The 27348-nt window shown below is 36.4% G+C and overlaps 5 protein-coding genes across 12 annotated transcripts; 2 read left to right on the top strand and 3 right to left on the bottom strand.

Annotated features, from left to right (window-relative positions):
- The first annotated feature begins 202 nt into the window (after window positions 1-202).
- On the top strand, window positions 203-6376 carry LOC105267367 (protein Wnt-11b-2-like). Its single transcript, XM_011306172.1, has 5 exons — window positions 203-619; window positions 3132-3373; window positions 4381-4733; window positions 4926-5197; window positions 6137-6376. Exons 1-5 carry the CDS (start codon window positions 528-530, stop codon window positions 6312-6314), a joined length of 1137 nt encoding a protein of 378 aa, XP_011304474.1. The 5' UTR covers window positions 203-527; the 3' UTR covers window positions 6315-6376.
- A 277-nt stretch (window positions 6377-6653) lies between these two features.
- Window positions 6654-9688, bottom strand: Efhc1.2 (EF-hand domain containing 1.2). The gene is made up of 9 exons (XM_011306171.1): window positions 9574-9688; window positions 9333-9497; window positions 8884-9258; window positions 8579-8821; window positions 8272-8498; window positions 8027-8218; window positions 7274-7867; window positions 6982-7161; window positions 6654-6890 (listed from the first exon to the last, which is right to left on the bottom strand). The coding sequence occupies exons 1-9, from the start codon at window positions 9628-9630 to the stop codon at window positions 6665-6667; spliced, it is 2259 nt and encodes a 752-aa protein (XP_011304473.1). The 5' UTR covers window positions 9631-9688; the 3' UTR covers window positions 6654-6664.
- A 105-nt stretch (window positions 9689-9793) lies between these two features.
- Window positions 9794-15467, bottom strand: Esyt2 (extended synaptotagmin-like protein 2). 3 transcript variants are annotated; one of them, XM_011306170.1, is made up of 10 exons: window positions 15334-15467; window positions 14245-14636; window positions 13948-14088; window positions 13687-13763; window positions 13396-13608; window positions 13044-13335; window positions 12466-12551; window positions 11417-11465; window positions 11241-11330; window positions 9794-11156 (listed from the first exon to the last, which is right to left on the bottom strand). In XM_011306170.1, the coding sequence occupies exons 2-10, from the start codon at window positions 14596-14598 to the stop codon at window positions 10020-10022; spliced, it is 2439 nt and encodes an 812-aa protein (XP_011304472.1). In that variant the 5' UTR covers window positions 14599-14636; window positions 15334-15467; the 3' UTR covers window positions 9794-10019. The 3 variants fall into 3 exon arrangements, with proteins under 3 accessions (XP_011304472.1, XP_011304470.1, XP_011304471.1); XM_011306168.1 differs by lacking the exon at window positions 12466-12551 and adding an exon at window positions 12026-12126; XM_011306169.1 differs by lacking the exon at window positions 12466-12551 and adding an exon at window positions 11723-11814.
- Window positions 15468-16680: 1213 nt separating this feature from the next.
- Window positions 16681-19441, top strand: TMS1 (serine incorporator TMS1). 5 transcript variants are annotated; one of them, XM_011306165.1, is made up of 8 exons: window positions 16681-16956; window positions 17043-17207; window positions 17298-17777; window positions 17865-18048; window positions 18129-18329; window positions 18404-18442; window positions 19056-19203; window positions 19278-19441. In XM_011306165.1, the coding sequence occupies exons 1-8, from the start codon at window positions 16930-16932 to the stop codon at window positions 19414-19416; spliced, it is 1383 nt and encodes a 460-aa protein (XP_011304467.1). In that variant the 5' UTR covers window positions 16681-16929; the 3' UTR covers window positions 19417-19441. The 5 variants fall into 5 exon arrangements, with proteins under 5 accessions (XP_011304467.1, XP_011304466.1, XP_011304465.1 ...); XM_011306164.1 differs by having other exon boundaries at window positions 19053-19203; XM_011306163.1 differs by having other exon boundaries at window positions 19041-19203.
- Window positions 19442-19889: 448 nt separating this feature from the next.
- LOC105267362 (nose resistant to fluoxetine protein 6) lies at window positions 19890-27263 on the bottom strand. Of its 2 annotated transcripts, none has more exons than XM_011306161.1 (12): window positions 26698-27263; window positions 23964-24119; window positions 23332-23552; window positions 22931-23139; window positions 22451-22706; window positions 22035-22195; window positions 21798-21966; window positions 21461-21654; window positions 21227-21356; window positions 20835-21027; window positions 20545-20690; window positions 19890-20234 (listed from the first exon to the last, which is right to left on the bottom strand). In XM_011306161.1, the coding sequence occupies exons 1-12, from the start codon at window positions 26969-26971 to the stop codon at window positions 20097-20099; spliced, it is 2247 nt and encodes a 748-aa protein (XP_011304463.1). In that variant the 5' UTR covers window positions 26972-27263; the 3' UTR covers window positions 19890-20096. The 2 variants fall into 2 exon arrangements, with proteins under 2 accessions (XP_011304463.1, XP_011304464.1); XM_011306162.1 differs by having other exon boundaries at window positions 26728-27263.
- Between the last annotated feature and the right edge of the window lie 85 nt (window positions 27264-27348).

The following is a 27348-nucleotide window of genomic DNA, read 5'->3' as shown; positions in this document are numbered from 1 at the left end:
GGTGGTGCATCGATGATAGCTGATTGAAAAGATCTGGTGGACGATCTGCTGGTGAAAAACTAGTGAATGACTCCTGGAGGAAGACAGATGGTTATTGGATAGTGGTTTGTAATGGTGGGGATGAATTTGGAGCCACCACCATTCTTTTACCTCTCCATCCTGACTTTCAACGTGCCCCTGTCAGTATGTATCCTGACTCGATACTCGAGGACGTTCTTTCTGAGGATCACGTCAACCCGCGCCGACTCTATACACCAACAGCGCATCCACCTACGTTGCCATCAAAATTTCTGGAGTACATCACAATCTGGTTAACCACCGAGTGAGAAGCATTAATTTTTTTTCAACACCTGTAACACCAATGGATCCAAATTGTCTCCAACATGATGTATGAGAAGAAAATTATCCAATCAGTGACTCATCATGTGCTCTAAAACCTTGACCCATTGACAATAATATTTTTGAGTTATAATTAACGATGTAAGGATTAATCGAGAAGATTAATCAATTTACCGAGATTATTAACAATGAATGTAACCAAGTGCGAGGAGACACCGTGGCCTGTGATTATTATCATTTTGTTATTGTCTGTTCATGGTGGATCTAGCATCAAGTGGCTGTAAGTAATGAAAATAATTATTTAGGATTACTCATTATTTTTTGGGGGTGAATGAAGGCGTAAGTACGATTCTCCCACACGCAGAGTTTCTTCAGAACTCGTATGTATGATTAATGCGATCGTTTTAATGAGAAACAAATAGAAGGATTGAGTCCACGGGCGATCCCTTTAATATACCCCCAGGTGGAATAGATTAATGAGAAATGTTCGATAAATTGTGGGAATTTTGATGCCGCGTGCACGATAAGATATCGAAATTTTATTTCATTTTTAAATAAATATATTTCAATTAAATAATTATTCGGATGGGAATTTTTCTTATCAATTAATCATTTCAGGTGCTGATTTTTCGCGTTATATTTCCACAATCATTTAAAATATCTTGCGATTAATTCAAATGATTTATAAAGTTGTTAACCCAAAGCCCATGAATTTATAAAGAGGACATAATTTTCAATCTGAAAACCACTAAAAAATTCTCGCGTGACAAGAGAATCTCCTGAAAAGACTTCCACCGGTTCCAAGGAATTTCACGTGAAATGATTTTCCACTGGTGAAATTGACGGGAGAAAATAATCGAATAAATCTCGGTGAGAGAATTTTCTTTCTTTTTTTATACTCTGGATTTATAAGGGTGAAGTGTAATTATATTTCTGGGAGGTGAATTTGATGGTTGGGGGGTTTTAAGGCGCGGGGAAATGATGAATGAAGGAGCGATGGTTGTTTTGCGTGCAGATAGGAGAACAACCCGAAGCAACACCAAAAATTGTACAAGGTGGTTGGAATGTGCTTTCTAGATTGAGTCAGAGGGAAACGGTGATTACCGAGAGGGTGAGACCCACCCCATTATCATTTATAATAAATTACAATTAATGATTACAATTTAATTGCCCAAAATTAATGAATTCGTTTACTTTTTCAGCATAAAATAGAATTTTCTTCACGCGCGTTATCAATTCTCTCGGATTTCATATCATTTCAAACGATTTCATATGATCTGATGGAATTTCATGGGATTACATCCGATTTTAAAACAATTTATGAGAATTTCGATTTTGATTTCGGTCTCGTGTGAAATCATTCTCATCGGAGATCAGTTAATCGCGAATTTTTCTTGAGATTTGACATTTTTTTAAAATTCCATCCTGGAACTTATATTTGCTGATGACACACGACCTTCCAACGGATTAACGTTCCAGCGCTACAGGTTGTACAGACGACTATTATCCGTCCAATATAAAGATACAACTTTATGAGGCATTTGGCGCAGATTAATTTGTGAAATCTTGCCAATGAGTGAAGATTTTTTTCGCTTCTTCGCTCATCGATTTACAAATTTTAACCGAATTTTTTCCCCTGGAGTTCCTGGGAAAATGGAACAAGATACCACAGCCTTAAAAAATCCCTAAAAATTATAGCACAAATATAAATAATTTCCACCAAACTAAATTAAATTATTATCAATTTAATCATCTAAAAAATTCCAATTCACCTGCGATTCCAGGAAATGCCCCAGATTCAGCGGTAAAAATTCCCCCAAAAAAACTGAAGTTTTGAAATCTATAATTCAATGAACTCGATGATAAGTAAAAATAAAAAAATTACCCTGTCGATTTAATATACATTAAATAACAGTGCAACGACGTTTTCCTCGTGCGTCAAGAATATCATCGACAGCTATTAATCGTAAATTTAACAAGTATATAATTAAATGGATGATAAGTAATACGTGTGAGTTGGAATTTTATTCGCTTTTGAATTCTGTGGAGCGTATTGTGGCCCATTATATACGTACCTCTTGTACCAATCACAAGCACGCACGATAAATATTTATGGATAACATGCCTTGAAAACCCGTTCAAGTAGATCATCCTGGGTGATACGCAAGAAACAATCAGCCGTACATACCCCATTTAAATTGAATATTTTCAATTGGAATAAGCCCCAACAATAATTCAATTACACGTCTCCCAGAAATTAACAATTTGCGTAATTCAATTTCACTTCAAATCAATTCACTTCAAATGAATTTTTAAAGTCAATAAAAATATCTAAATATGTCAATCGATTCAAGTAGTCAATTTTTTAATTATTAGATATTGAAATATTGAGTGTAAATTCGAGTATTTTGAGGGAATGATAAATTTTTGGAAAATTTACTTGGAGTGAGAGAGAATGGAAATCTGGCATCGTTTTGATGGGGTGATTCAGGTCGAAATACTGTGAATCCTGGGGTTGGTGATTCGACCATTTCCATTATACGTCTAGACATATACCGTGGCCATTTCGACTTTCGAGGTGTTCTCATCGTAATTACAATATGCGCTGTGGAGTTTTGAATGCCCAATAATTTTGAATAGTCATTCAAACCTCTGATTTACGAGTTAATTTTCACGAGTAAAACGTAAACGAGGAAAATTCTCCAGATGAGAAATAGATTTGAGCGATTAAATGTGGAATTAAATTGAATGATTGATTATTTGGAATGGAAATTGTTTGGTTGGTGTTGAAGGGCTCTGGGGAAGAGCAACGATGCGAGGGTGTGGACGAGGGAGGCGTGCACCGCTGCCAAGAGCTCAGGACTCCTGGAGAGAAAACAGGCCAGAGCTTGCAGAGCCACAACTGATGTCATGCCAAGTATTGTTCAAGCTGCCAGGGATACAACTGCTGTCTGTCAACAGGCATTCAGGAATCGACGATGGAATTGCAGTAGTATCGAACGAGCACCTCATTACACCCCTGATTTGTTATCAGGTATAATTCCCCAAAAATCACCTCCAATTAATTATAATTAATTATAATTAATTATAATTAATTATAATCTCCTGCAGGACTAAATAACTGTTCACAATCTCAATTAAAATCGCCAATTCCAAATTCCGAATTCGAAATTTCGAATTAAAAATTCCAAATTAATCGCCATGGACTCAAAAATTTAATTGGAAATCAATTAAAATTGCGAAATTCAAAGTGAAATTGAGTTTTGAAAATTCAAGTGATAATTGCTATTGATAAATGGATAATAGGAAGCACATGTCGTCAGCTTGAATAAATAATAAATATGTCAGTGAACGTATTCTTCAACACGAACTGAATAATATCGTGATTTTACAACGGGGTAAAAGAGGCGGAGCCGATAACTCACGGAGCAATCCCCGAGTATTCCCCTTTCGAGTGAGTGAAACAAGAAAAATAACCGGCAAAAAAAAAACTGGCGAGAGAGAGGTACGAGGAGAAAAGTGAGAGGATAGATCTACCATTGAATGGGAAGACCCCGAAGCGACTGCGTAATTAGAGGCTATTACCAAACGAAAAAGATTAGGTGTTCACTCGCCAAACTGGCTTCCCTGCCTTCTCGTTTTCTTCATGCTTTGGCATCTTTCCCTGGATCCTATAGCCACTCGATATCTATAGAAATTAAACCCCAATGACAACTCCAACTCCAACAATAAAAATCCCTCATTTTTACTGATAATTCTGTATTTTTTACAGAAAATTTCGGAAAAAATTACGCCATTAACAAATTATTTGATATTTACAAACATTTCTGCATTTTTCGATTCTTCAAAATTATTTCCGATGAAATTAAAATAATAAATACCAATAATTTATAATTTTAAACGAATGATTATATAATTTATAACAATTTTAATGAATAATTACCATTAAAAATAGTATGATTATCAAAGGGCGGGGTAAAATAATAAATTTCATTATTCGTACGTTAAAACTGATCATTCATCATCTGATATAATTGATAGGTACGAGGGAGCAGGCGTTTGTCTACGCCATGTCAGCAGCAGCTGCTGTTTGGAGACTGGCACGTGGATGTGCACTGGGAAACCTAGCTGCGTGCTCCTGTGCAACACCACCAAGACGAGAGCCACCCTCGCCATCAGCCCTCACATCATCGACCTCGTTCACATCAAAATCCGTGTCATTCGACGCAATGTCAGCTAGAAATTCTTTCAAATGGGGTGGCTGCGGAGACGACGTCAGATCAGCATCCAGACTAGCCAAGAGATTTCTCCAGGGCTCAAGCCCAACGGGAACAGGATCCACCGCTAAATTTATGCACGCTGTTAATATGCATAATAATCGCGCCGGTCGAAGGGTAAATCCTTTTTTTCCCATTTTTTTCCTTCCACATCATTAAATTTAACAAGTCAATTTGGTCCGGATGTCAATTTGTCTTCCCTAATATATCGCATTGCCAATTATCTTGAATCGATAATTGACGATAAATATGGAAATCAGTGGGAAAATTTGATTGGCTGGATGATGACATTGAAGATTCTGTTTTCAGGCTGTGGAACAATCATTGACTCTGGAGTGTAAATGTCACGGTGTATCAGGTTCCTGCAGTGTAAGAACATGTTGGCGTGGTTTAGATTCGAAGGGTCCGTCGGCAGCTGGTGCACGATTATTCCGCAAATACGCAACAGCCGCCGAAGTAAGAGCCAAATCCGGCAGTCGTCTTCCGCCTCTATATCACCACGACAATTTGTTGTACACAACTAAAAGCCCGGATTACTGCATACCGGATAAAAAACGAGGCAGCCTAGGAACAATTGGAAGGTCAGCCACCGGATTAATATTTATTATTATTATGAATTATTGTATGAACTGCCTTGAACTCGGCGAATTCGTTGATGCAACATTTCTCGAGGATTAACTTTTCGAAGTACATGAATACCTGGGGGGATAAGTATAAAGAATTGAATCCAGCTCTTTGAAAAATGGGATGAACCAAAGTTAAAAAAAATTTTTAAATTACTGGGAATATAAATATAATAATATATAGGGGATGGTGAATATTATGAAAATTATTGCAATTGCAATTCCAGATTTCCGAGGATTTCCAATGATTTTTTTATCTATTTTTTTTTTAATTATTTTTTTTTAGATAATTATTCCTTCAAGGTTTATTCTGGGGCAGTATCACATGTGCAATGAGTTGTTAAAAATTTTTTATTTTCTCACTTTAATCTGAGGACAGGCCCGTGGGTGTACAGGAAATTGCTTCTTTTCCTATCACTTTCTTATGCACGTGCAGAACTTATACGCCTCTGGGATAATGCCCCCAGGGAGGGTACGATATTTTATCTCAGGTGCTAATAACGTATTCCTGTTGATTTCTATTTTTTTTCCTCAGGCTTCCTGTGTGGGTACTGACTCTCGTGTTCGCCACCGATTTTATTTATGCGAACAATTATAAATGAGAATTAATTCATAATAAATTATGCAATTGCTCCAATTAATTTCTCTGAATTTCTATAAATTTCTCTAGATTGTCAATTTATTCTCGTCCTCTGGATATTATCCCCATGAAATTTTCCGGGTTTTCTCCCTGACTTTTTTATTCCGCTGTATTAGACACGGACTGCCTCCTGGGGAAGACCGACCCTTGAATTATTCACGCTGTTGCCTGCGAGAGAAGTGTTTACGACAGGGCAATTTTTTCCACACACCAATAATTTTCCATTGATCCTTAAAATCCTTGTTAATTAATTTCAGACAATGCAACGGCAGCAGTCCAGGATACGAGGGATGCGAATACCTCTGCTGTGGACGTGGACACATAACGAAGACCCGAGAAATTCTCGAGCGATGTCAGTGCAAATACATCAGCTGTTGTTACAGTGTACAGTGTAAAACATGCAGAAGTGTGATAACGACATACGAGTGCAATTGAACTAAAATCATATCCTCCACAAATTTATTTATGAAAAAAATGCCACAACTCCAGAAGAAACTCTGAAAAATTATCTCATTATATTTTTTACTCATTTCCACGGTAACTTTAACTGTATGAATAATTATTGGAATATGATCGATCGAAAGCACTCGATAACGTCAATCGTACTTTACCAATGGGTAATAATATTTATTAACTCAGTATTCATCATGATTGTGCTAAAGTCATTTATCCACGCGCATATTTATGAGTGATAGAATTAGATTTATCGGTGGATAGAACGTAGTTGTGTAAATACGAATGTAGCATTGAAATAATATTCAATTATCGAGTAATAACTGTAATTATTACAGAGAATTGGCGGAGGCTGGATCGTCCTCCTTTATATCAAGATCCTTTATTAATTCATTCCAGTTTATTCCTGGACAGCAGTCCCCCCCGTCCTTATCTGAATTCCACCAAGGAAGAGTGCTGATTGCCACCGGTACAACTGGAGGTGACGAGTTTATCTTGACGTTCATGAAGTCTAATAAGTCGTGACAATCAATCTCTCCTTCTGGATTTCTCCGCAAGCTGGGGATAAAGAGGTCAAGAGATTTTTTTTTGGGATAAATATTCATTACCGAGGAAATTCTTGCGAATTAATTCATGAGATCAGACTCACTGGTTGAGGAGACAGTTGATGAGCTGGGGATCTAGGGGTAGTCTGCACCCTCGGAGGATTGTGTAGATGGAGGTGGAGGGAAGAAAACCAGTGGATGATGGATCCCAGTGATTGATATCCTCGGCGAGGCGATCCAAGTTGTTCCAGAGGAAGCGGGTGAGTTCGGTGTGGATTAAACGTCTATCAATCAGATTTTAATTAAAAAATAATTACAATCAAATGAACGAATCAAATGATAAATTAATATATTTTCCAGAAGATCCCCCTTTTCTGTTGAAAAAACGTGATTTACCTCAGATACTCTCGCGTATCATGTTGCTCATTTCGTCTGAAGGCATATCTTCTAGCGATCGTAATGATCTCATGCTCAACAATTCCCCGGCCTTTCAAATAAATCATCAGACTCTCCCGCAGCTTCTCGTAAGGCAGCACAAATATTCCATCGGTCTCCATGACTGGACGGAACTCCTCCAGGAAGTGTTTATACGATGGCTTGAGTCCCTCCCTCATTTTACTAATTATCATCGCTGCATTCGCCCTTGAAAACTTGTCGCAGTTCAACTCCATGTACCGTAATGTGTAATCGTCGGCCGATGTCAGATGAAAATTAAATCCTCCGAGGTTTAGATCAGCGCCGATGTAGAAATCGTGGGGCTCGAAGTATTGGGGCTTCACGCTGGAGTAAAACTCTTGCCCTGGAAGAGGCACTTCCATTCGCTTTTGAAATAATGAACGAGTGAATCCCCCATTTTTCGTAGCGAACTCGAAAATCGATACAGTATTATCCATCAAGTACACACGAATTATAAAATTGCGAGATGAATTTTCCGGAATGTTAGATAACATTTTTCCCCGAAAACTCAGGATTTTGCTGTCATACCCCTGTCTAAAAAATAATTCGTGCAATAATGAATGGAAAGTCAAATTCAATTGATCAATACTTCCAATTATTTCGCATTTTTCCATCATTAAAATAATTCGCTATTGAAATAATTGAAATAATTGAAAGTTTTTCCGCGTAATTAATTATTTAATTACGACTTACTTATCAAATGCAGCGAATCTAGCGTAATCCATTCTCGGTGGTTTGGGTATGACACTAAAACAATTACCGAGGGAATCATCGTAGGAGCCAAAGCCATTATACGGTGGTGGTTTAGGTTTTTCGTTAATGAAGCACTTGGAGGCGGACTCTGGCTTCTCCAGAGGCTTAAACTCCTCGATTCCATACTTCCCCCTTGAGTATAAAAAATGATTAAATATTCCCAACACACAAAATAATAATAATACCTATAGTATTCCCTGGTGGTAGGATCGAGATCCGTAATGACAACCTCTCGTCCAAATACATTCATACTCGTCCCGATAATTAAATCACTGTCCTTATAATAATCCTTTTTAGTCTCTCCAGCATTCAGGGCATCAGGAATAAAATAACTCTGGGCCCCACTGTCCCCGAGGACATTCAGCACCGTGAAAGGATCACTGGACCCCACAGATTCAATTCCAGAGAAAAACTTCAGGAAATAATGAAATATTTAATTATTGCAATAATTTTTTCAAGGAGAGAATTGAAAAATTCATCGCTAAATCATACTTTGGGAATTTTCATGCGTTTTATGTACATCGAACTGCCCTCTCTTCCTGAATTCTTCGGTAAAATCTCTTTAATCTCGATTGTGTCATCTGCCAGGTAGTACCTCACCTCCAGGTCATGAATTATCCCATATTCTGATTCCCTGTCGTCCCAATATCCGTAAAATCTCAATACCTTTCTGTCATACGTCAGAAATTTTCCCAACGTATCGATTTTTCTATTCGGCTTCTTTGCAAACGTCGGCTACAATTTTTCGATTGCATTATTATTTTAAAAATCATGAGAATTATTCAAATAAGAATTACCACACTTCTTCGTTCTATGTAAGGATCGGAGGGCAGATCGATGGGGTCAGGAACAGGAATTCCCATTCGATTCAGAAATATCTTGGTGAATTTATCACAATTCACAATTTTGTAAACCCTCCCAAATATCTCTGGCTCTTTTCCAATATTCAAGTCCAGGATGTCGTAGAATCTGTAAGGAACTCGATCTGGTATTGGAATTCTTTGACGTCTCACCAGGACACCTTGCTCCAGGCCACTATTACTGATCGCTGGCTCCACGATCTTCATAGTGCCATCCTCGAGGAAAAAACTTATGGTCACCAGACGAATCTGGTGCGACGATTTCCAACGCTCTTCGACGGTTTCTTGGAAAAATCCTTGAAACATTAATCTCTGGACGATTAAAGAACCAAAAATATTACAATCAAAAAATCACAATGGAGTAATTATATTATTATTATTATTACTTGACCATCATAGGCGATCCATGGGGGAATCCTGGGTTCGTCGATGTAAGAATAATTTGAAGGATATCTCGAATTTTTTTCTACAATTGGTTTTTCAGCCAAATAATAGACACCATCGTGAATTTTTTCAAAGTGCTGGGGCCTGTGAAAATTCGTTCTTCCAATCTTCCCAAAAAATGACAACAGCCCAGATAATTATTTCAATTAATTATCCCGAGTAATTGCAGCAAAACAGATTTACCTTGTCATCAAAATTAAATCCTGGGAGACATACAACAGCGCGACGCATTTTTTCCATTAATTTTTCAGGGTGAGATAATTTTTTATTGAATCGCGAAGATTTTTGTTGGTTTTACCTCAATTCTCGGTGAGATAGAGTAATCAACGCGTTTCCTTGGTAACACCAGTAAGAGAATTGATTTGACAAGGCGAAAGGTATTTTTATTAAAAAAAGTATAGAATTCTGCCTTGAGACGATAAAATTTTTATTGATTTTCCATTCGATAGCAATTCGCGAATAAAGAAAGTAAACAGCAAAACAATATTTATAAATATTTGAAGTTTTACAACAATTGTTATCAGTGATGATTAGAAAGCGTATTTGTACTAACGTAGATATCAAATTCATGAAAAATTCGTGATGAAAATTGCATAGAAAAGTTTAAAAAAGCTTGATAATCTTGATAATTAATCCTTGATCTCCGGTACGAGATCGTACCACGCAGAAGTCGCCCTGGAGACATCGATCTCCGAAAGATTGAGGTGAACCTGACCCATGACTTTAGTTCCTGTTGACAACCAGGCCTTTTGCGTGCACACCGACACCTCCAGGATTCGCGAATTCAAATCTCCCTGGGATACGATGTACTCGAATTGTTCGTCGTACGTAGGATTACAATTATCCTTCATCACAGCTGTTTTTCGTTTCGTCTCCTTGTGTTTATCCGGCAGAAGATAAAGTTTAACGTAGGGATCTGGTATATTATTTGGATCATTATGAGGCAATGGTAAATTCGATATTTTATGTACGACAACCATCAGCTTCTGCCTGGGTACACTGTACCTCAGGGTGAGCTGAATCCTCCCGAGTTTAAATTCCCCAGCTGATGACATGACACTAGGATTCCGATGTAAAAGTCCTGGATGCAAATTGCTCTCAGATACGTACGCGGGGGTGATAGTCTCCTCGTAATTACCCTCATCCACTATTTCAGGAAGATTGGCCCCTTGATCAGAGCCTGTGTTATTCGTGGAGCTCTGCAATGACTCCTTGGACACCTGTTTCTTCAACGGAGTTGACGGCCTACTGCTGCCCTGAGAGCCACTGATATTCGACTCCTGTCGTTCAATCCTCTTCTTCAGGGAATTTATGTCCTCGTCCTCCTCGTCATCGACGAAGCTCTCAGGTCCTTCATACTTCAGAATCCTCAGGCTCATGGACATGATGAGTTTGCTCTCGGGGGAGGCATTGAGAAGGTCGTAGGGCTGCTGTGTGTCCTCCATATCGACCTTGCTCATGAGGTTTGCTATATTGTAGATTAAAACACCAACGACACTCCCTGTCTTCTCGTCTATGACTCGGATATTCAAATTATTTGTCTCTGGATGGGCTACCAGGAATGTGAACCCCTGCTCCCAGACTGGATCAGAGGAACGCAGCATCGTCGATGTCCTCTCAGTTTTACTGCCAACAGTCGCCTCGAGAAATACATCAGGTTGTTTGCTGCCTCGGAGACAGGGGAGATTCTTCGCTGAATCTATGAAGACCGTCAGAAGGGCTGTACTCATGGAGGTCACTCGTAACTGCTGAGTCTCTATCAGAGCCTAAAATTATGAATCCAGTGGAAATTGGTAAAAAGACATCTAGTCATTAAACTTTTTATTTATCTTATCAATTTCATCACTCACTGCCTGCAGATCTCCAGGATTTTTCGAGAGCTTCAGCCACGTCAATCGAAGATGCACCATCCCATGTTTAGCAGACTCAAGTGTAAACCACTGACACCCCAAAAAATAATCATCAATTAATTTCCCTTCAAATTCCCTTGAAAAATTAATGAATTCCACTAATTATTCAGGCTTACCGCGTCTATAGTTCCCTTTTCCCTGACTCGACTCACTTCAGTGGTGGCTCTAAATCCATTAATTAAACAATCAAAATATTAATGTCTAGGATAATTAATAATAATTGTAAGCGAGAGAGGCATTTATAACGACTGCATTCCCAATAAAATACAGAGATATCAGCAAGACATTAGCGTTAAAATTTCATGCAAAATCTGGTGATTAAATTCTGTGGATTCTCTGATACGCGTGAAATCGTCTGGAGTGTTCAACTAATATAATTTAACGTCTGGGGTAGCACTTTGAAATTTTTGACATGGAAATACCTTCCAAGTGGATCATCAGTCCCAGTGTTGTCTTTGTCAAAGAGTCGAGTTATGACAGAGTTGGAGGCGCCAGCACTATCTTCCACTATAAACTTCCACCACACAAGCTGTTTTAGTTAATTCACTCAAAAACAATAATTTATTGAAAATTTTTCAGTAATTGCACTCGAAATAAATAATTAAGTGATGACAATGTGTGAGCATGCGATAGAAGCCATTCATTAATTAAACTATTGATTATTAATCGATGGCACTCTCAATCGGGTAATTGTCCCGTGATAAATCAATATTTGTGTCAACTACCTTCCGAGTAAATCATCTGTCTCAACCCCAGGAATATTGGGATCCCAATCCCAGATTGATATCGCAGCGTCTAGCCCGAAACTCCAAGTATCGATCACGGTCTAGGTACCACAATACCACAATACATTATAAATGGACAACAAATTCAATAATTTAAACAAAAAACCCTAACGAACTCGTGAAAAAAGATTCCATAGAATTGCTAGAGATCCGATGGAATTATTTAACGAATTCATTGTGTTTTGAAATAAAATTACGTCTTCTCTAGCTCTGAAAATTAGTAGACAATAGACAAATGACCAATCACTCCCACGACCATTGCCCAAGCAATTACAATAACCACTGCATCAGAAAGCACAATTACCTGAGTACTTAGAGACATTGAGTTACGACACATGTGATTGAAAGAATAAAATCATTGAATAATCTACATGTCATACCTGCCGAGCAGCTCGTCCTCTTTGGTGTCGTCAAAGTCCCACAGAGATATTCCCATTTGTTGGCCAACAGCTGATGTCACGATACACTAATTCCATACAACACACCACGCATCACATCACAAACATACGTATGAAAAATCAGTAATCAAGTGGTAATGGAATTTTCCAGGGATATCCCACGAGATAGCGATTTTTCCATTATAATCTTTTTTATAGCCCTCACATTACTCTCAAAAAAAGATAAGAATAAAAATTTCTCTATCTCTTATATACCCCGAGATATTCCTGGATAAATCGATTGACAATGTTTACTCCACCGCTTCACTACTGAAATATCTAATAAATAATTACCAAAATTTATTTTATTCTCCGATTCGTGGGAATTAATAATAAATTCGATTTTTTAAAAGTGATAGATTTTGAATGGATGAAAAATTTCATTAGTACTCTGAAAATCTAAATATCTATTATTCTGGACAAACAATTCTTGTGCATTCATGAGCGAAGCACGTGCATAGAACTGCCCCTAATTAATCATCAGAACATTAAATCGATGGATCAATAAATAAATCGCATACCTCACACCAAAAGTCCCACTTGGGATCAACAGTATTGTCAATAGTTTTAGTCCTAAATTCCTGTGATCCAACGGTGATAATGGCATAAGGATCAGACTTTCCTTTTCCCAAAACACTGATGTCTTTTTTCATGAGATGTTTCGCCTGCACCACGTGAATTCTCAAGACACCTTCAGGCTCTGGCATTTTCAGAATCTCCGTAGGAATATCATGGGTCAGAGGGATCACCAATTTATTTGGAAGCACCAAAAATCTAGCAAACTGCTCCTTAATGACTTTCCTCAGTGCTTGCCTAAAATGAATAATTAAGATCAATTCAGTAATTTAATGAATTGTTAATTAAATAAATTACTTTAGACCGGGGAAATCCAGGATGTCAGCAGCACCAACGAGATTGAAATCGATCTCTGGATTATTCAAGAAGAATATCTGAACTCCTCCCACCAGTGGCATCACTGTCAACATCGGTTTCAAAACAATCCGGAGCATTCCACGAAGTTGGAAGTCTCGTATTCCACCCTTGATGGTCCCCAGAGTAAAAGAAATATCACAATCCCCAGCATATCTGTACAATTAATTTTTCAACAATAAAAAAACAATTACAAACACCCTGAAATAATCCTAAAATAAAAAAAACACTCACAGCACTTCGCAGTCTAATATAATTTCATTCCTAGATGTGTCTTTCTCATAGGTTTTGATTCCATAGATCTTGGGGGGCTGAAAATACAAAAATAACTCATGATTAGTCATATCATTTGAGACTAACTAATGATGTACTATTAAATAATTCGAGATTAGAATATTCTCCTCTGCTCGTCGTTAAGTACATCTTCAGGTATTGATTATTAAAATTAGTCTGTTCTACTTAGACATCCTTGAATAATAATTAGATGATACTTACGATTCGACCCAATACCAATCTGTCAAATTGAAATCCAGGCATTTTGTATTCAGACAGGGCCTTCACGATTGCTGGCTTTATCGATTCTCTCACTAAGTTACGCACAAAGTGATTAATGCCCGGCCAAATTTTATAGAGTACCTGCAGAAGTCATTTATTACTTTGAATAATTAATGCAGAGGTAAGAGATCAATTCTGTAATTGAATTGCTGCGGATTCAATAATGGTAGCTAAATTTTTTTTTAATTTAATTGTTCGTGTGGATTGTTCGTGTGGACTAGAAAATTTATTGCTCACTTTGTTTAACCACTCGGCCCTGTCGAAGTCCGGGAAATATACCCACGAGGGTAAATCATTCATTCTATTCGTGATTATGTCTTTCTCATTAGCCATGACTGTCGCCTGGGCAGTCAGTCTCTTCAATTCATCATATTTTTTACTCTCATATTTCCATACAGAGAGGAATACTGGGGGTAATAACCACGCAATACTCCAGTGCATGTACCCAAAGCTCCAAATAACTCCAACAGCTGCTATTCTAATTAACGCTGAAGTACTGAAGGATCCTATTGTCAAGTACGAGCAACTCGTTTTATTATTTTTCACGTCCTCATCCACTGCCATCTCCTTTTCTATTTTTGGGTCACTCATGGTGTGTCTTAATTATTCAAGTTGACATTATGAATCAGCTGTAGAAAACAGAGAACCTTTAGAATTCATGAGACTATCAATAATTCATTAATTATCCATTTAAAATTTTACAAATTAAGTTGATTACCTAGTTACCTAGTCCTCGCAGGCAATTTAATTGATTTGTGACTCATTTTTTCAGAATCGATTTCTAAATTTGTTATTATAGAATATTCTGATTGTTTAAAAAATCTTTAGATTCTGTTGAGCTTGTGAATGACTTAATTAACAAAAATGACGAGCATAAGCTATCAAATATCAGTGTAACCTTCATGACTATAAGTTCGAGTGCAATAATTCACGGCGCGAAGTATTAAAAAGTATGACGTAAGTCACTGTAAATGTTCAGAGAATAAACTCAGCATTATATTCCGCAGAATGTATGAGCAAGAGACATTGGAATGCTACCGGGAAGAATCTGCAGGTCGATTAAACATTTCCAATGACAACTTCATTGTTTACTCCTCATTTCGGAGCGCAATTCCCACTCCAATTGATCTCATACTGAATAAAAAATTCCTCTGATAATAAATAATAATGGGAAAAATTTGTAGCTAAATAAATAGATAATAAACATTTGAGTTAATATCGTATTGTAAGAAAATAAAATATATATTATATATTATTATTATTATTTTTGTGATTGTGCACTATTTATCTCCCGAGAATTATTTATTGGTATTAATATTTACATACCATCTGGTTCGAGACTTCGGGCTGAAAATAATTTCTTGTGGTGATTCTACCGGTCTAATATCCTCGAACTCTCCCACGACACTCGTCTCAATTTAGGCGGCAACCGAGCACCAGGAAAACGATAACAAAATATAAAAAGAATGGAACATGCGCGGAAACAATAAACATTCGATTCGAAAATGTCGATTTCTTTCTCAATATCGATTATCAAAAATATCGATAATTCGACTATCGATTCGTTAGGAATTCTACATATCGATTTGTTGAAATTTTTATTTATCAGTGCTGGACAGTTCGAGAAATATTACGGAAAAGCCCAAGAAGACTCCATTTTTATCATTCAAATAATGTACGGGGATCAAATATGGCGGCATCTTGGGTTTACGTTAGAGCATGCACGAGCGACTCAATGCCGATTTTTTTCTCAGAATCGATTATCAAAAATATCGATAATTCCACTATCGATTCGTTAGAAAGTTCACATATCGATTTGTTGCATTTTCGATATATCGATAATTCAAATATCGATTCGTTAGGCTGTCCATATATCGATTTGTTGAAAATTTTCTATATGGGTGTTGGACAATTCGAGAAATATTACGACAAAGCCCAAGAAGACTCCATCTTTATCATTCACACAATGTACGGGGATTAAATATGGCGGCATCTTGGGTTTACGTTAGAGCATGCAAGAGCATGCATATCGATAATTCAAATATCGATTCGTTAGAAAGTCCACATATCGATTTGTTGCATTTTCGATATATCGATAATTCAAATATCGATTCGTTAGGCTGTCCATATATCGATTTGTGAAAATTTTTATATACCGGTGTTGGACAATTCGAGAAATATTACGACAAAGCCCAAGAAGACTCCATCTTTATCATTCAACCAATGTACGGGGATTCAATATGGCGGCATCTTGGGTTTACGTTAGAGCATGCAAGAGCATGCATATCGATAATTCAAATATCGATTCGTTAGAAATTCCACATATCGATTTGTTGCCATTTCGATATATCGATAATTCAAATATCGATTCGTTAGGCTGTCCATATATCGATTTGTTAAAATTTTTATATACCGGTGTTGGACAATTCGAGAAATATTACGAAAAAGCCCAAGAAGACGCCATCTTTATCATTCAACCAATGTACGGGGATTAAATATGGTGGCATCTTGGGTTTACGTTAGAGCATGCAAGAGCAAGCATATCGATAATTCAAATATCGATTCGTTAGAAATTCCACATATCGATTTATTGCCATTTCGATATATCGATAATTCAAATATCGATTCGTTAGGCTATCCACATATCGATTTGTTGAAAATTTTCTATATCGGTGCTGGACAGTTCCAGAAATATTATCGATATGAACTTTTTCTCGGAATTAGAAGTGAAGTTGGTCATGAGAGACTGTCATAACTGATCATACTCGATAAGTACCAGCAGCCATTGTGTTTTATCCGTTTGGCAGTTGCAATCACTCAACATTCTACGCATTATCTCGATAAAAAGGACATCGAGTAATTTTTAAACTTCCACGAGAGTCTAGCAGAGTGCAATCGACTTGAGATTTACAGCAGTAAATAATGGGTCTCGTTTGCTCCACAGCGCAGGTAATTTTGCGCTTTCTCATGATCATATCATGAAATAATATTCTACCAATCTGAATAATCAATGATTAATTGTTTTTTTTTTCCAGCTCGCTTGTCTGTGCGGCAGTACAGCCTGCAGCTTCTGCTGCTCTCAATGCCCATCATGCAGAAACAGCACGAGCTCCAGGATCATGTACGCCTTGTTATTGATGCTGGGGACAATTGCTGCTTGCATTACTCTCGCCCCAGGTCTTCAAGACACACTAAAAAAGGTATTAATATTCAACACACCTACCAAATGGCAAAAAAAAATCTTTTCACCACCGAATTGTTGACGACAATAATAAAACTACTCTCTTCAGGTTCCCTTCTGCACCAACAGTAGCAACTACTACCCCTCATCATTCACAGTGGATTGTAATTCAGCTGTTGGTTATCTCGCTGTGTACCGAATATGTTTCATAATTTCCCTGTTCTTCTTCCTGATGTCGACGATAATGATCGGTGTGAAGAGCTCAAAGGATCATCGAGCCCCAATTCAAAACGGTTTCTGGGCCATAAAGTACCTTCTGATAATCGGTGGGGTCATTGGCGCCTTTTTCATCCCCGAGGGCTCCTTTGGCCCTGTCTGGATGTACTTCGGAATGTTCGGTGGATTTTTCTTCATACTCATTCAATTAATTCTCATTATCGATTTCGCCCATTCATGGGCTGACTCCTGGGTCGGCAATTACGAAGAGACTGAATCGAAGACTTGGTATGCAGCTCTGCTGGGTGCAACATTCTTCAATTACTGTCTAGCTATTGCCGGAATCTCCTTGCTGTTTGTTTATTTCACCCTGGTAATTATTATTATCATCATAACAACCTCAACAGAACACTTTTGATCACTCGATAATAAAATAAATAATCTTCCATTTTAATTGCAGCCAGACAACTGTTCCCTCCACAAGTTCTTCATATCATTCAATTTAATATTATGTGTAATCGTCAGTGCTATCTCCATTTTGCCAAGTGTCCAAGAGCACCAGCCAAGAAGTGGATTACTCCAGGCATCTGTCGTATCTCTTTACGTAATTTATCTGACTTGGAGTGGAGTCTCAAACAGTCCAGGTATTGTCAAATAATTTATTTCCCTTCCTGCATTCCACCTTTATACATTAATAAACATTGATTTACTATTTTTTAAACAGACCACGAGTGCAATCCTGGATTATTCGGATCAATAGCAAGCAGCAACGTGAAGGACCAGAACGAGGTGGCCTTCGATAAAGAGAGTGTCGTGGGTCTGATAATCTGGTTCAGCTGTGTCCTCTACAGCTCCCTCAGAACTGCCTCCAAGTCTTCCAAGATCACTATGACTGATAAAGTCCTTATCAACGACAATGGCGCTGGTAAGTCTCATCGATTTAATTTTTCTCTCCTTGTGTTAAATCATTTCAAAGCAAAACAAAAACATTCTATGCAGTTCGCAACTCAGGAGATACTTCTCTTATCGGCAATGAAGGTACGCACATACTATCAATTAATATTTTAAATACCCACGACATACTGTCGATGTTCCTAATTATTATTATTAAATAAGAGGTGAATTTATTGGAACATTGACGGTTTAATTGATCAATCACCACCAGACAAAACAGCCGAATATTTTCCATGATCTCTTCGTAGATGTCTCATAGACGTAGTGTGTGCTTGCCTTATTCGAATTTATTTATTTATTTAATAAATCTGAGGCTGTTGTGTCTTCTCATCAACTAATATTCATATCCAGGCTCTGCATTTTTTTTTTTCAATGAATAAATCATTTCCATTACCTCAAGACGAGGGCATAAAATTAGCATTAACTTGAGGCACCATTAAAATCTTCAAAAACATTTATAAATAATCATCATAACTCTTAACAATTGTTCAAACGTCCCACCATATATCAAGTGGATAGATTTCTAATTCTCTGAAAGGCTCGATACTTTCACCGAATTTTTCTTTTGAAATTTTTTTTTCAAATAATTTATCATTTCACCATTTTCTCGCTTCTAAGTCTGAACGTGTCTTTCAATTATTATTATTATTATTTTTGTTAGACCTTTATGGAATATAAATAGATTATGTTGCAGTAGAAGGTCGTAATGATGATGCCGAAGGTGGTGGTGAGACTAAAGTCTGGGACAACGAGGAGGATAAGGTCGCCTACAACTGGAGCTTCTTCCACCTCATGTTTGCTCTTGCAACTCTCTACGTTATGATGACCCTCACCAATTGGTACAAGTGAGTATCACCCGTCTATGGTATTATTATTCTATAATTAACGGTTTAATTTAAATTCCACACTTTACCTCCAGGCCAAACTCATCGCTGAAGACGTTGAATTCCAATCCAGCATCCATGTGGGTAAAAATAATATCTTCGTGGATGTGTCTGAGTCTCTACGTCTGGTCTCTCGTTGCTCCAGCTCTTCTGCCAAACAGGGATTTCTCTTAAATCCCTAAACGTGCATTTACTGTATTAATTAAAATATCCTTGACTTCGTTACAAATTTAGAACAACACCAGATGAATCAGCTGTTTTTTTTTTATTCAGTTGCGAAATTGTAGAATGGAATATGTGGAATTTTGGGGATTTATTTCATATCGAGGGATTTTAATCGATATTCTTCGAGATAAATAATAATTCCACGCCATTTATTTACTGAATTCATTTCTTTTCGCCATGAACTACGATTTGAGCTAGTAAATCCTCCTTTTCATATATATAAGCGCTTGTACATATATACTCAACATGATAAAATAATCCCTTATACTTCTCGTTGTATAAATGTGATAATTGCGAATTATTATCGTTTGTTATATAATAAATTCAATAATTATTAGTCTTAATGTAAATTTATCGGAGAAAATAAAAATGAAATACGTGTACAAATGGTTTTATTTATTATAATTAGCTAATCTAAAAGTGAAAATAATATATAAAAATATTAAATCTAATTAATCACCGTGGGGATTATAAATTATTTACAATTGGGAGGAGTTGCTCTGAGCGACTCTATTCACGATTACATAAATACATGGGAGGCAAGGTAAAGGTACATAAGCTGTCATATTTAAGGGAATAATCAGACTATTTACAAGACGCATAATTCACGAATTAATCGGGCATTTGGATCATTCAGCCTTCACGATTTTTTGCTGTGTCGATGGCTTTCTCAGAAGGTACCTCTTGAGGTTTTGGAAAGGCGAGTCGAATAATAGAGTGAGAACTGCTGACATGACAATTATCCACCCCAATTCGTGGAAATTAAACTGCAATAAATGAATAAACATTATTATTACTCTTCAATCAGTAATCATTGCATATTTATGAATTTATCTTTAATCTGAATGACGTTAGAAAATTTTCTAAACACCATCAACTTTTATTTCATCAATCTTCTTCCCTCAACTTTGTCAATTTTTCTTCAGTAAAGTAGGACATCACCAGCAACTTCTAAATGAGATTCAAGATTCGCTCATAAAATGACATAAGTTTTATCCTTGGTAGGAAGAATACATTTTTTATTACCGTTGACAGATTTGCAATCGTTAAAATTTCATTCTGATAAAATAAAATTACCAGCATTCTGAAGAACTCGTAGTGCTCTGCACTTCTCGTTTTTCCAACATTAAAAAAGAAGACTGGAAACTGCGTGAGATAAATGGCGTAACTCAATCGTGTGCAGACCAGGAACCCTCTCCAAGCGAATATTTCACTGACCCATCCTTTAAAAACCAATGATGATAATAAAAAAAAATTAATTCAATAGTAATTAATAGTAATTAATCAGAATCAAATAACCCTTTCGATGATTATTCTTCTTTCAATAGGATTGTATAGAAATTATTTAAATAAATGATTATTATTACCGCTTGTATTTTTGGTGTGCGAGATAAATGCAATCCATGCAAAAAATGCGCACCATCCAATCGGTGCAAATGCGTTGTACGTCGCAGCATGAATGGGATTGTAGACGTAATTTATCGAACCCATTCCAGCTGGACCGAAGAAAGCTCCTAGTGCCATCATTGATGTCAAGGTCCAGCCCAATCGAATCACCGACTGCAATTAATCATTGCATCACTTATCGAAAGTCAATAAAAAAAAGTAGAGCAAAATAAAACGACTAGAAAATTATTTCAGCCATTTGGTAAATTGTAAGAGGATAATTAAGATGTCTTGAGTAATTTAATATGATATAATTGGAATAAATCGATTATCAGGGCTCTTTTATAATAAATAAATTGATCTTGGTACTCACCTTGCTCATTTTATATCCCTTCGGGCATATTCTCAGGAAATATCCAACGAAAATACCAATTATGTAAACGGTTAGTCTGTGCGTTGGTAGAATGTACGACAAATTGGCAGTGTCGAATAATTGTCGGATCCTGATTATCAATTAGACAAATGTTAGAAATTTTAATGAAGTATCGGATAATACTTGAAAGCATTCTTGTGTCGTCGACTCATTAAATTCAAATTAAGTACTTACGAGGTGCCAAAGAACACGTAATTATTCAGTCGTTTAAAATACGTAACGTAATAACGAAGTCCTGTGGATAGAAGAGCCATGAAGGTGAGGATTAATCCACCGAGTTTAGGATATTTGTACAGAGTAAGAACCATTATTGGGGAGAGGGCGAATAATTGGGTGTCGATGCCGATGTGATGGGTGTGGGTCAGGCACTGAAAATATAATAAAAAATCCAAAAAACATTATAAATTCAACAATTCGTCATAAATGACTAATTAATATTCAGTTTATATAGAATAAATTTTTTAATTGGATGGAATTGGAATTAATTCGATATTTCAAAGTATTTACTCACCATATTTTCAAATCCAAAATAATTATGAATGAATAAAAAATTTCGCCACCAAGTTTTTTTACAAATATCCGCATGATGAGTGACAACAAGATTCCATTGGGGTCCAGATCCAATGTATGGCATAATAAACATGCAGAATAAAATGAGTGCACCGAGATTCGGCACCAATCTACGGAATAAAATAAATAAAACATTGTGTAATCGTAAATGTGACACATTCCAATGTCAAAATCATACCTGAATAATCTCGATAGGTATTCCTTCTTCACGTGGATTTCTCCGGACTTTCTAAGTCTTCCCACGAATGAATAGGTAGTCAAAAGACCAGAGAGCATTATAAAGGGATCGGTGTAGAGACTCGCAGCTCGTCCAATTACCGTCCAAGGACGACCCAAGTACTATTTCATTTCCAATACCAATGAATTATAATGAATAGAAAAATATTCAACATTCAAAACCATTTCCAAGAATTATTTTCCTCCGAGAGAAAAAAAATTCTATCATTCAAATTTCGCAGGAAAATATTGATGATTACTGATGATTTTATGTATTATTCATTTTTAAAAGAAATACTGAAATATATTTTATCTGAATTGATCGAAATTTCGGATGTTCGCAATATTCAAGAATGAATTTATGCAACTGCTAATTACCTCTGCCATGCCAGTCCTATTAACATAAGGATTGAAAAACAAAGCCATGCTCTTATGCGCGACAATGAGCATGAGAGCATTAATTGCCCGGATGCCATGCAGAGTGGCAATGTCGTCGTCCCCAGGTTTCATGGACAATAATTTCCGTAGATTTCTCTTCAAGGAGAAGGCGAGAACAATCTCACTGACATCTGCCCCCAGATGATCGCATACAGCTGCTACAGTGGCCAATCCAATGACGGAGATGAAGAATCCCCTGTGAATTTACGATAATTATTGCCAGGAGTACTCAACCATTTGTATTATTAAAAAATTATGATTCCAACGATTAAAGGTCGAAGTGAGGATCGAGAGGGTGTGATGAGGGTTTAAATAGGACACCTAAAGGGCATGTGGATGTCCTATGAAGGTTACAAGGCCATATGGGGGTCATATGGGGGTTGAATAATCAATCAAAAAATAAAATTAAATAATTATTACCCAACAATTAGAGTTTCTGTTGGAAGCGGCTCGGTCCTTTGAACTTGACACATTTCGCGGTCAACTTTGACAGTTATATTAAGTCCTGTGTGGCTTGTGTACTTTGAAATTGTCGCTCTAAGTGATGATTCAACATCCTGGGAGGTACATGATGACGGTGTACAAACTGCCCACTGGACCGTACTAAATCGAGGAACCCGGTGGCCAGGCTGGAGGATCATCCCATAAAATTCAATAAAACCATTTGAAAATTAATGACAAATCCGTGGTACCGCTAAATATTTAAACATTTTTATTTTAATTACAATTTAAGAATATGGATGTAATTTTATTCTTTTTTCCTGTCAGTCTACGAAATTTGGGGATGGAATAGAATTTATTCGAGGTAATGATGGACTTACGTCTGTTATGTTGCTCCTGAATGCGTAATGGGAGTGGACGAGACGGTGGATTTCCTTGAGATCATCTCGATGATGATCAATCTCCAGCTGCAGATATGCTAAACAGTACTGACCACGGATATCCTCGGGGCCTTCAAGGCCCAGACACTCATCGAAATCCCCTAATTGATTGATATTACCGCTTAAAAGGCCCGAGGGAATTTTCGCTGTTGCATCAAACACTGGAATTTTTTAGAATAACTCATTAAATAATAATTAGAATTTGATAATTATTTCGATATTATTTCGATAATTATTTCAATAAATTTTTAATAATTGTTTACAACAGAATTAAATCGGGGAAATTGTTAAAATAAAAATTTCCCATTTCGGATTACGTGACTTCAGTAATTTTTAATAAATATTCATATTGTGGAGCACTTTAAAAATAATTCCTCAATATGAAATTGGAATTATTCATTGAAAGGATAGACTGCATTCTCTTGGATGTAATTCCCAGTTTTCTTGAGGTTTGTCTAATTTTTTTCTATTTATTTTATTCGTATGGCGGACGAATGGAGAATTCCTCATCCGACTTTTCCTCGTTCTTGTCAGTCCCTCGTTTTTTCAGTGTAATTAATACGTGAACTTACTTTTTAATGCCCAGAGGCTCATTTTCCTGAGCTCGCGGTTGTAAATTTCCGAATGCTTCCTGCACTCCGGACTGACGACACCAGCTGCTGGATCAAACACCGGAGCAATTGAAAATAATTGATCGACTTCATTGTCAACTTGATATTTATATTTATCTGCAATAAAAATAAAATAATTAAGGATTAATTCCGACTGAATTTCCCATTGAATTAATTCCTCTTGATTTGAAATTCAGTTTTTCAAATTTTCAGTGAAACTCAAATTTTGAAAATGGCGTCAAGTTTTAGGGTAAAAAATAGACCTGAGGTAAAAAGCATCGGATGATGCTTAAATAATTGCCGGTGATTTCAAAATACTATTGTGTACTGGCAAATGATTCTTGCACCAACGACGGACGTGCGTTGGTTGTTAAATGCTAATAACAAACCCCGGGGGAAATTGAATCAAGTATATGTAACGACAATTGTGCAGACAATAAATATCTATGGGAAATTTTAAACAAAAGTTTGGAAACAGCGGACGGAAGATCTGACCCCTGCCATATCCCTTTTCAATTTTCAAATTAAATTCAATAACAAAAACATAAAGAACTATCGAACCCATCACTAATCTAGATTAAATCTGAATTCAATTCCAATAATTGAAGATGAAAATCTTCCATGACAGCTTTTTATCCCAATTAATAATAAAAAAATTCAATTAAAATAATTTCGCTCTCAGTTTCGTAGAAATTATTCAATAAAAAAAAAAACGGGAATGTCATTTTTATGAATCCTGAAATGATGACTTAAAAATTTTTAAAGGTCAATCCAGTAAAAAAAATCAATTCAGAATCGAATAATAATTATTCGCAAAAACTGGATGCGGATGTGAATAAAAATCCAAAAGGCTGATGTAATATCATAAAAAAAAATTAGAGACTCGAGGCAAGACCAAAAATTTGAGAAGGTGTAATTTATTCACGTCTAATCCGCTGTGAAGAGAAAATAGTAAGGAATTGCTTTTAGTACGTTAGAAGGCTGGACCGGATGTTAATGAATTTTAATCATTTGTTTGGTTTTGTATAAAAATGGATGGAATATGTACAGAAGCATGGACAGGCCCTAAAAAGAACCGCCCAGTACTTTCACAATAACTAACACTCAATTTCGAAGTTAAAATGGTTACAGAGGTGATAGCCTTGTCTAACGAAAGTCTCAATGAAATTCAGAGCTGGCACCTAATGGAAATTTCAATGCCAAAGAAAATGTGATTTTCTGAAAATTCTTTCTCTACACGAAAATCTCATTTTCATTTTTTCCGATTCCTTGAATTTATTCCCAAATATTTTTATTTTTATTTTTTATTTATTGATTATTTATTGAAGTAAATAGAAATTTTGGCGAATCCCAGACTAGGAAATCTCATAGAAAAATATAAAAAAAGAATTTTTTACTCAATATTCTAGTGGAATCCAGACATTCGGATGGATTTGAATGAATTCGCGAATTCTATCCAATTTATTTTTTATAGATTGAGTATAAATAAAACCTGATTACCCTAGGGTACTAGTTACGCATTACTTTCATTTTATAGACATCCTTGAAATTCCAGGATAAAAAAAAATTATTGAAGTAGGATAGACCATTTGATATTCACTCGAGCTTTCATCGTGACGGATTATCAAATATCCAAGGACACCTCCTGTTACTCATGACTAGTTTTCTTCGGCAGGATTAAAAAATACTGATTATTAATCAATTTACTAGTGAACAGGCAAGATGCAAAAGAGCGAAACGAAATTAATTGAATTTTTACACTTTTAAATACCGATTAATCCGGAAACTATTGACTCTACGAGAAAATATCAAAAGACCTTTTTCCTCCGAAATTTCATCATCCACAAAAAAGTTCTTCAAAGTTTTCCTCTCAAATCAATACTTTCCAAGATAAATAATGAAACAATTGAAAAAGGATTAATTTCAACTTCTCACTCCGGAATTCGCTAATAAAAATCTGAATTAAAATGTTTAATTGCATTTTGAGAACTGAAAAAATGAGTGTTCCAAAAAATTGAGGGTATTCTGTATTTAGTGGAGCATCGGGTAGAATATCTGTAAAAATCGCGGTAAAATTCCGACCGAACTGCAAACACGAATCAATGAAACAAATAATCAGTTAAATATTTATTAAACACCGAGCGCAAATGCTGTACCGATTTCGAAATAAAATGACGTACCATTGAATGTCTCTCAATAAATCCACTCGACGAGTCAAATCATATGCATTCGAATTCATAGGTAACTCACGAATCGCGTTGAGAATCGCGAAATAAATACAAACGAATGGCGTCCTTGCGGTTGAATTTATTTATACTCATTCAAATGTTAAAATATACCCTGCTACCTAATGGAATTGTTGCTTCGTGACCTTTGAAATATCTTCAACTCAGGATAAAATCTCGAAAACATTTCCAACAAATGTCACTTCCTATTGAAGTCTTCCCTCGTCTCCATCATTAACTTGGAATTTTAATTACTGTACTAAGACAATTGCCCTTATCATTTTCCAAATCTTCCTAAATCACCGATTCAAATGAATTTTCAAATTCTAAAGATTACGGCACTGAGAGGGAATCAAAAATAAAATAAAATCGCAAGTCTTTAGGCTGGGAAAATTTCCATTAAATAATAATTATTTCGGTTCAATAGTTCCATGCTTCAATGAATTTTAATTCGAGTAATTGTAAATTACCGTAATAAATATCAAACTTTTCTTTCGGACCGGTGCTCTCAGGGTTCCATAAAAAATCACTGGATGTTCCAGTGTGATTCCTCCAGCTCTCGACGAGATCTACAAATGTGAGGTTCTCCGATGAATCTGATGTGTTCTGGGCCAGGACCCGGAGGATGTCTTCCTCCTCGATGCTTTTCACACCGGAAGTCGACAGGATATTCACGGTTTTTACCCCGAGAATTACCGGCAACCCACACCACAGGATCCAGACTAAAATCCTGGAGATCACCATTTCACCGATTTTTTTATGTTAATAACACGATTAATCACTGAATTGCTGGAGCTAGTGGATGCACGAGTTGAAAAACAACAGAAGCCAAGAGTTAGAACATCTTGAGGATTTGGAGAACTGATGGCCTCCACCAAGACACGAGGTGAAATGAGCATTCCAAGTCGAGACCGTGTCACCTGTGCCCCATACCTCAGACTTGGAAAAAGAGGGGTACCAGATCCCCACCCCCTCCACCTAAAAAACAATTATTTATTCCACTGATTAATTAGCACTAAATAACTTCATGTGTTTTCTAGTTAAATAAAAATAATCTCAACACCAGATGAAATTCATAATTGAATCGAATTAAATTGAATTCATTTGAATTTAATTTAATT

This window comes from Fopius arisanus, unplaced genomic scaffold, assembly GCF_000806365.1.
Source record: "Fopius arisanus strain USDA-PBARC FA_bdor unplaced genomic scaffold, ASM80636v1 scaffold00046, whole genome shotgun sequence".
Taxonomy (NCBI): domain Eukaryota; kingdom Metazoa; phylum Arthropoda; class Insecta; order Hymenoptera; family Braconidae; genus Fopius; species Fopius arisanus.
The sequence above is the reverse complement of the archived record's forward strand: the minus strand, read 5'-3'. Positions and strand labels throughout refer to the sequence as shown.

Bases quoted from the DNA above. Each gene is read 5' to 3' on its own strand.
- LOC105267367 (XM_011306172.1), top strand. From the start codon at position 528: ATGAATGTAACCAAGTGCGAGGAGACACCGTGGCCTGTGATTATTATC. The intron at 620-3,131 runs GTAAGTAATGAA...TTGGTGTTGAAG, and splicing joins GGATCTAGCATCAAGTGGCT to GGCTCTGGGGAAGAGCAACG. The intron at 3,374-4,380 runs GTATAATTCCCC...TATAATTGATAG, and splicing joins CACCCCTGATTTGTTATCAG to GTACGAGGGAGCAGGCGTTT.
- Efhc1.2 (XM_011306171.1), bottom strand. From the start codon at position 9,630: ATGGAAAAAATGCGTCGCGCTGTTGTATGTCTCCCAGGATTTAATTTT. The intron at 9,498-9,573 runs GTAAATCTGTTT...TTTTTTGGGAAG, and splicing joins GATTTAATTTTGATGACAAG to ATTGGAAGAACGAATTTTCA. The intron at 8,499-8,578 runs GTATGATTTAGC...TATTTCCTGAAG, and splicing joins AACGCATGAAAATTCCCAAA to TTTTTCTCTGGAATTGAATC.
- Esyt2 (XM_011306168.1), bottom strand. From the start codon at position 14,598: ATGAGTGACCCAAAAATAGAAAAGGAGATGGCAGTGGATGAGGACGTG. The intron at 14,089-14,244 runs GTGAGCAATAAA...TGACTTCTGCAG, and splicing joins GGGCCGAGTGGTTAAACAAA to GTACTCTATAAAATTTGGCC. The intron at 13,764-13,947 runs GTAAGTATCATC...TTGTATTTTCAG, and splicing joins GATTGGTATTGGGTCGAATC to CCCCCCAAGATCTATGGAAT.
- TMS1 (XM_011306163.1), top strand. From the start codon at position 16,930: ATGGGTCTCGTTTGCTCCACAGCGCAG. The intron at 17,778-17,864 runs GTAATTATTATT...TTTTAATTGCAG, and splicing joins TGTTTGTTTATTTCACCCTG to CCAGACAACTGTTCCCTCCA. The intron at 18,049-18,128 runs GTATTGTCAAAT...TTTTTTAAACAG, and splicing joins TGGAGTCTCAAACAGTCCAG to ACCACGAGTGCAATCCTGGA.
- LOC105267362 (XM_011306161.1), bottom strand. From the start codon at position 26,971: ATGGTGATCTCCAGGATTTTAGTCTGGATCCTGTGGTGTGGGTTGCCG. The intron at 22,196-22,450 runs GTAATTAGCAGT...GAAATGAAATAG, and splicing joins ATAGGACTGGCATGGCAGAG to TACTTGGGTCGTCCTTGGAC. The intron at 21,028-21,226 runs GTGAGTACCAAG...GATTAATTGCAG, and splicing joins AGGGATATAAAATGAGCAAG to TCGGTGATTCGATTGGGCTG.